The 7,746-nt window shown below is 36.7% G+C and overlaps 2 protein-coding genes across 4 annotated transcripts in view; both read right to left on the minus strand.

Annotated features, from left to right (window-relative positions):
- LOC111458035 overlaps positions 1–2,684 on the minus strand; it is a 3,930-nt gene extending 1,246 nt beyond the window's left edge. For both annotated transcript variants that reach the window (XM_023100529.1, XM_023100528.1), the window contains exons 1-9: positions 2,416–2,684; positions 2,049–2,165; positions 1,797–1,951; positions 1,616–1,709; positions 1,450–1,520; positions 1,255–1,361; positions 889–1,010; positions 646–734; positions 363–422 (exon numbers count right to left, since the gene is read on the minus strand). In XM_023100529.1, the coding sequence (XP_022956297.1) occupies positions 363–422; positions 646–734; positions 889–1,010; positions 1,255–1,361; positions 1,450–1,520; positions 1,616–1,709; positions 1,797–1,951; positions 2,049–2,165; positions 2,416–2,557 (957 nt within the window). In that variant the 5' untranslated portion in view covers positions 2,558–2,684. The remainder of the gene's footprint in view (positions 1–362; positions 423–645; positions 735–888; positions 1,011–1,254; positions 1,362–1,449; positions 1,521–1,615; positions 1,710–1,796; positions 1,952–2,048; positions 2,166–2,415) is intronic.
- A 742-nt stretch (positions 2,685–3,426) lies between these two features.
- Positions 3,427–7,746, minus strand: part of LOC111457930 (E3 ubiquitin-protein ligase MIEL1-like) — a 4,718-nt gene continuing 398 nt past the window's right edge. The window contains exons 2-13 of one of the 2 annotated variants that reach the window (XM_023100381.1): positions 7,437–7,645; positions 7,209–7,296; positions 7,068–7,124; positions 6,928–6,960; positions 6,728–6,805; positions 6,544–6,587; positions 6,401–6,441; positions 5,206–5,288; positions 5,028–5,119; positions 4,865–4,934; positions 4,685–4,726; positions 3,427–3,841 (exon numbers count right to left, since the gene is read on the minus strand). In XM_023100381.1, coding sequence (XP_022956149.1) covers positions 3,716–3,841; positions 4,685–4,726; positions 4,865–4,934; positions 5,028–5,119; positions 5,206–5,288; positions 6,401–6,441; positions 6,544–6,587; positions 6,728–6,805; positions 6,928–6,960; positions 7,068–7,124; positions 7,209–7,296; positions 7,437–7,486 — 804 coding nt within the window. In that variant the 5' untranslated portion in view covers positions 7,487–7,645 and the 3' untranslated portion in view covers positions 3,427–3,715. Of the gene's footprint in view, positions 3,842–4,684; positions 4,727–4,864; positions 4,935–5,027; positions 5,120–5,205; positions 5,289–6,400; positions 6,442–6,543; positions 6,588–6,727; positions 6,806–6,927; positions 6,961–7,067; positions 7,125–7,208; positions 7,297–7,436; positions 7,731–7,746 lie in introns of those variants that run through there. The other variant, XM_023100380.1, reaches the window with a different exon arrangement.

The raw sequence follows: 7,746 nt of genomic DNA on the forward strand, positions 1-7,746 counted from the left end.
TTTTTTTTTTTTTTTTTTTTTTTTTTGTCTCCTATCCATGGGTGTCGACAATTAACCAAACACAAATGAATATGATGTATAGAACCTTTCAACGAGATAGTGCCTTTTCAACTCTCTCAAAATGGAATCTATTTCAAACATATATGACATGGTTCTTTTGTCGAAGTACAAATATCTAAATTTTCCATTTTTAGATACTTTTCCAGACCTATTGTCGATACTAAGTATAAGTAGCCGCCAAAATTTGTATCCATTTTTTGTGATATTATGCATGGATCAGCTATAACATGGCGAAACACAGACGTCTAAAGCTGATAAAGACTTGTTCATAAGAGAGAAAAAATATTGAGAGCAGCAACCACCTGATAAATTTCATGAAGGAGAGCAGCAGCTTCCTCAGGCTTACGTTCTAATAGAAGACCCTGAAAATGAACAAAAAGAAAATCAACTGTGTATGGCTTGACTGTTGAAAAAAATTTATCATCAATCACCTGCTTATTTATTTATTTATTTATTTTTTTCTCCTTGAATAAAAGAATAGTGAAACACTTGTTATATAAGCACTTTGGAAAACTAGAACCACATGGCTTCAATTAATTTTACAAATGAATGCAACAAATTCGAATACGCCGTGAATTTCATTACCTTAGCACGTGAAAATGCAGTTCCGAGAGTATGTTGCTCCATTGTTTCAGATCTCATCCTATCAAATTTCCATAGACAATCAACATCTCCTATGCAAAGGAAGTTTTGGAGATTGATAAGAAACTATTTAGTATAGTGAAAATAGTGTCCAAAGTACTTGGAAAAGTTGGTCACAATGATTTATGTATACCAATGTTTAAAAATATGCAAACAACCAAAACATTGAATAACTAACGTGGCTACCTATTTTGGAAGCAAATCTCATCAACGTCTCAAAAGATGTTCGACGAAATTTTACTCCAGCCTTGGAGAATTTTTTGAAGTATTTGGAAAGCAGCTCCCAATCATCAGCATTATAACAAATCCTGCAAAGGATCAATACAACACAGACTTTCAATCTTACAACGAATAATGCAGGAGATACATGACATGACTCGTAACTTCAGATTGCAAAAAAGAAAATATGTTATTTCGATCGAAACAGATGCACAAATCACAAGTCATGTATATTAATGCTAGATTATTTGTGGAAGACATATAACATAATCGAGCTGAATCAAACAAACCTGATTGTAAATGTCATGAGAATAACAAAATAAAATTACATACCTGAAAACAATATCTGCAGTACCAGGTTGTAGTGGCAATTTATTCCTTCTTATAAGTGTCACAACTTCAGCCATGAGTTTGAGATCATTGTGTTCTTCGGCATATGCCTGAACGGGAAGACAACAAGTAGATAAACAAATCAAAAAACTGAAAGCTCGACAATAAATATGATAGTATTAAATATATGATTAAGACCAGTAAATGGTGAGCAGATGCAACACTAGGCGTCAATCCATTCACATTATGAATCCACAGGGTCTTCTTTCCTGAGCACGAAAAAGAATATAGTGTAAACCAATTGGCGATGCTAAAATGTAGATTCAGCAACCAAGCTAGAAAGGAATGGACGTTTATGGCATACCAAAATGAAGGGCACCAGCCCGTATGCATGCTTTGGTGATCTCTTGGCAAAGATGAGAATTATAATTATCATGAATACGAAGATTTGATAGCCTCTACAACCAAAACCAAATGGGCAAATTAAAAAAGTGATCTCAGAAGGAAACATAATAATAAAAGTGTGAGAGCTAAGAGAGACTAACAAATATCCGCAGCCTTTTCAAAATGCCAAATAGAAGCTGAATATCCTCGTAGGTTTTACAATTTTCGATCAATGACCACATCCAAGCATTGGGAGGCATGCTTCTTTTAACCTCTACAGATTCAAGCATTTTATCATGTATTTCCTTGGCAGTGGCTACACAAAACAGAATAAAATCCTGTTACATAATTTCCGAAATTATGCCAAACAAACCAGAAAAGGCCAGCAGAATCAAGGAGAGCAAAAGAACAACCTGTAGCGGTGCCCTCGGCAGCATAAGCCTCTGATGAGAAAGAAGCATTAGGCATCGAGAGATACATGGGAATGGAACATTCTTGTGTCATTGATGAACAGCATTGCTGAGCTATGCCTGTTCATTTCATTGTCAAATAATGAACCTCAAATTTCATTTTCGAGCATTTCAAGCATTAGAAACTCCCCTCCTCCCATTTCCTAACCATACTACTTCAAATAACCAGAAAATCTGACCTAAACAACATAAATCCCGATACGCTTCCAGTAATTTTCAGCTCATAGACTTCCAAATGGACGAAATGAAACAGGAAAGATGACACAAGTAAGACGCAGCATTGAAGATTAGAAAAGGTAAAAACAATTACCAGAGATAGTCCGCCATTGATAAAAAGCTCGCCGATCCTCGTTTACAGGAAAATTCGAAACAAGAAATCGATCGAACTGGAGAAATATGGAAGAAGATTGGAGAATATTGGAGAGCCTACGAGCGCTCGAGACGACTTGCATTTCAACAAAGATGTGAAGAGCGGGAAGATTGAATCGGTTCTGCGATGGAACTCGGCTAGCGACGAAGGTGAAAGCCAAACCCAGGGAATCGATTTGATGAGGGTTTTGCAGGAATTGCTCGTCTACAAAACACCCCACGCTTCTACCGTGCAGCCTCACCACTAATTTGCATACTAATTATTATTTTAACCACTTGAAAATTTAATTGGCCTAATTTAGCTTTATTTTGGTGTATATAAATTTATAAATTTCAATTTAGTCATTTAATATATTTTTTATTTTAATTACGAATTTTGACATATATAAATATAAATAAATACAAATTTTTTAAAATTTAAATTGAAATTTAATAGATCCAAAGGTATATCAAATATTTTTAAAATTTGTGATATTAGATATAATTTTAAATTTTTGTTTCTAATAGATTTGTGATTTAAAAAAAAATTGCAAAATTTTAAACATTTTTTAAAATTTAGAAATTTAATAAATAAAATTAAAAGTTTAAGGCTTATTAAGCTCTTCTTTTCATTGAAGTCTAATTCAAAGAAATGGGACGGGTTTAAATAACGTTAAATTATAAAATCAAACATTAAATATTTAGAAGTAATTTCGATCATGTCAAAAGTAATTTTAACCATATTTAACATTCTATGAGTTTTTTTAGTACTTAATATTGTAGAATTAGATAGATAAGCTCATAAGATAGTCGAGGAACACATATATACGTATATATATCAAAATTACCCAAAACATGGCATACCCAATAGGGCCATTATATCAAATCAAAATAAAAATTGTAATTAAACATGAACCTAAAGAACCTCTTGCTTATAAACCAGAAGAGCAAAAGCAATGGAAGGAGAGAGATGTGTCTGAATGCGGTATGTATCATATTATAACAACAAGGAAAAAGGAAGATATTCACTGAAGTTGGTATCTTAGATGGATATAATAATAATAACAATAATAATAATATGCTTACAAATTCATTTCCCCATGCATTCTTTCTTGCATACCTGGGTTTCTTTAAGACTCCACCAATGGAGGAAGAATCACAAATGCAATCTTTGAAGTTGAATTAAGGAAGACAATACTGATACAGAAGCCACAACCAAACCCCCTTCACATGCCTTCTTCTTTTGAAGATATAAGAATCTATCACTGTGGGAGAACCGGGGGAGCAATGGCGCGCGTGTTGTACGATTGGCAGTGGCAGCATTTCTGCCCGATTATGTGAAAGTACGCTTCGGTCGTGTCGTTGCAGTCGTTGCACAATATCCAAACCTGCAAATCGTAAACGTAAACATAATTTTCTCCTTCTATCTTCATGAAACTTTCTTGGGATTGAAGAAAAAAGATTCAAGTACAGGAGAAATCACATAAGATAAGCACGAGCCCGCCTGATAGCCGGACAAAAGCGTGTGGTAGCAGAGGAAACCGAAGGGACACTAGAAGTTTTCACAGTGCAGGGTGTTTCTTGCATCATTGGCTCATAATAAAATGTTTATAACAAGCAAACATTGAGTGAATGTAAAAGATAATGTCAAGAAATCATCTAATCAAGTTGGCTGAATTAGTTCACCATTGATGTGAGATCCTACGTTGGTTGGAGAAGGGAACAAAATATTTCTTATAAGGGTATGGAAAATTCTCCCTAGCAAATTAAAAACCGTGTGGCTGACAGCGATACGTAACAGGCCAAAGCAGACAATATCTGCTAGCGGTGGGCTTGAGTTGTTACAAATGGCATCAGACCCAAACACCGGGCGGTGTGCTAGCGAGAACGCTGGGTCCCCAAGGGGGGTGTGGATTGCACGATCCCATATCAATTGGAGAGGGGAACAAAATATTTCTTAAAAGAGTGTGGAAACCTCTCCCTAGCAGATGCGTTTTAAAACCGTGAGACAGCGATACGTAACGGGCTAAAGCGAACAATATCTACTAGTGGTGGGTTTGAGATGTTAAAATTGAGGAATCTAATGCTTTCCCCAAAACTATTCTAGCAAATGTAAAGACATAAGCGGTAACACATATATACTCAATCAAGAGATTAGAGATCCGGGTCTCCCTAATAGAACTCCACGACAGAGAACAAATAGCTAAAGATGGTAAAAAAGCGGCAAAAACCTTTTTGTGACGATATTCCTCCGGCATGACTGTTGCTTCAATCTAAACAACACACAGCAGAGAAAATATTACAAGTCAAGATATGTTTAACAAAGGATAGTGCCTATGCATTCGTAGAACTCATATAACATGCATGATTTCTCTTTACTAAATAGACTAATTGTACTTAGTTATAGTTACCTCCTCGTCTAATTGTTTCCATGCTTTGGACATGTCAGTAACTGACTTGGAGCAAATGGGACAACAGTATCTGGGTTATGGCACAAATTATCATTATACATCTATCATGCAAAGACGTTATGGCTTTGAAACGAATGAAACAAAGACAAGCTTTACGACTTACTTATCACGTTTTATCATCTCGAAGTAACATTCACGATGCATTGTGTGGCCACATTTCATAACAGCCACGTCTTTCAGCGTGTCGAAAAGGAACTGTTAAACACCCAGCATGGAGGTGTGAGGATATAAATATGGGAACTCGCTTTTTAAAAAAGAACAGGAAAAGGGTGGGAAAAGACCTCATAACATATTGGACAGTGGTGCTGCATAGAGTTCTCAATACATGAATGATTGTCACGCAAATTAACGGAGTAACATGATCCTTTTAAGAGTATAAGAAAAAAAATTAGCACAAATGACCAGATTCTTTGTACTTGATGACATTTTTACTTGCAGAAAAAGTTAATAGATGGTGTAATGAATCAACAGCAGCAAGAAAAGAGAGCTCAATCCAACCCGGAGTGTTAGGAAAATCAAAGAGAGATTGAGGTCAAAGTAGGATGCCTAACCCTATAGGTTTTTTTAAAAAAAAAAACATTACACTGACAATCTATACTCTCATATTGCAATAATATTCATGTAAATCTAAGGAATAAACGGTAATGGCTCAAGCCCACTGCTAGCAGATATTGTCCTTTTTGGGCTTTCCCTTTCGGACTTTCTCAAAAAGTTTTTAAAATGTGTCTGCTAGGGAGAGGTTTCCACACCCTTACACAGAATGCTTTGTTCCCTCTCCAACCGATGTAGGATTTCACAATCCACCTCCCTTCGAAGCCCAGCGTTCTCGCTGGCACTCGTTTCCTTCTCCAATCGATGGGGGACCCTCCAATCCACCCCCCTTCAAGGCTCAGCCTCCTCGCTGACACATCGCTTAGTGTCTGGCTCTGATACCATTTGTAACGGTCCAAGCTCACTACTAGCAGATATTGTCCTCTTTGAGTTTTCCCTTTCGGGCTTCCCGCCAAGGTTTTAAAAACACGTATGCTAGGGAGAGGTTTGCACACCCTTATAAAGAATGTTTCGTTCTCCTCTCCAACCGAGGTGGGATTTCACATCAACAAAATGACAATCATCAATAAACGGGAGCAGAGCCTACCATTCATCCCATATAGAATCGCCTATTATATTTTGAAAATTTGGCTAACACAAGTAGAACAATTTGAAGATCCTATATCAGATTCGAAGAATTGCAAACATTATGAATACCATCAGTTTCTAAGCTCTAGCATACTTCTCAGAGTACATAGCTTAGGCTTTCTACTCTCATGAATAGAAGTTGACTTGTTATGTGGACAAGATATTAGAATGGTCAGCATAAAATTCAGTCGAACAAACCGAGCATTCACAATATCTGATGAACATAATAACATTAAAAGTATCAACAAACTGACTCAACTGATACTAACAAAAGCCTTAAAGAGTATCAAGATTTACCACACTTCTTGCAATGAAAATAGTTTTCTCGACCGCCAACCCTGTTTACATGAGATCAGTCAGCTCAAACGACCTGATTCAATAACCCCATTAACAGATTAAAAAGGAAAGATTAGAAAAGTTGACAAAGATTCCAAGCTAACCTACAAATCCCACAATCCTCACAGTGGAACTGCCCCTTCTCAATCTGCAGAGAAGCATGGAAACCATGAAGGAAAAGCAGGCTTACAGACGAAGAACAAACATACAACCACCAATTCTTGCTTTGTTAACTCCAAGTATACACATAATGAGCAAAAAACAAGAAACAAAAATCATAATATTTACATCATCATCAAAGAATTTGCATATTTCACAGAAGTACTCTCCCATATTCACACCACAATTCGTACAAACTCGAGCAACCTGCAAAACGGAGAAGTGAATAGTGATCAAGAAAATCACCATAAAGTAAATTAAGTTTTTACTTAAGTATGGAAATATCAAACTCAAAAAGCTATAATATGACAGAAATAACATTGACATACTGGCTGCTCCGTGTCACAAACCGCACAGACGACCTGGTTCAGGTTTGGGAAAAGATATCAATCGACTGCTATTGTACACTTTACACATAAGAGTAAAAATTCAACATAAGGAATGAGATAAAGATCAAAGAAAACCGTACTTGTTTAACGTCAAAACGATTGAGCTCATGACGATCAAAGGGTCTGCTCATCACACTCTAATGCATCAACAACAGAGAATGAAATACATAAGTAAGAGTAAACGAGAAAGTTAAGAACATCAACCAACAGCAAGAACAAACCGAAGCCTCGTTATGACAATGGCGACAGGGGTAGATCTCATTACAGCAAGAGGCTCGAATCCTACATCTCCTACGGTAATGCTGACATCTATAAACAAGAACCCACAAATTAAAACAGAACACAAATCGAAAACCCCCAGTTCAGCATCTGCAAATAGAGCATCAAAAGAACGAAAACATGAACAAAAAGAAGCAAATAAAAAAAGGAATGGAGATTTGGGGTTTTACCCATAACCCATCTTCCCAAAATCAAGACGATCATCAGCTGAGACTTCCATGAAAGCTCAGGCGGATAGGGAAGAGAGGCGACGGAAGAGTTTCTTAAAAGGGAAAGAAGGGCTGGTTGGTTGTCGCTTCAATATCCCCCAAAAAGGAAATGCCAAGAATGGTGGCCCCAGATTTATATCCACCTTCTGCATCTCGATCTGGCAAATTTCCTGCATAAAAAATTAGCAAGATAAAGCGATGCAATAAATTATTGTATATCTAAAAGAATGCCCACTTCCACAGAGAGAGAGAGAGAGAGGGGGGGGGGGGG

Source organism: Cucurbita moschata, unplaced genomic scaffold (genome assembly GCF_002738365.1).
Source record: "Cucurbita moschata cultivar Rifu unplaced genomic scaffold, Cmos_1.0 Cmo_Scf00020, whole genome shotgun sequence".
In the NCBI taxonomy this organism is placed as follows: Eukaryota; Viridiplantae; Streptophyta; class Magnoliopsida; order Cucurbitales; family Cucurbitaceae; genus Cucurbita; species Cucurbita moschata.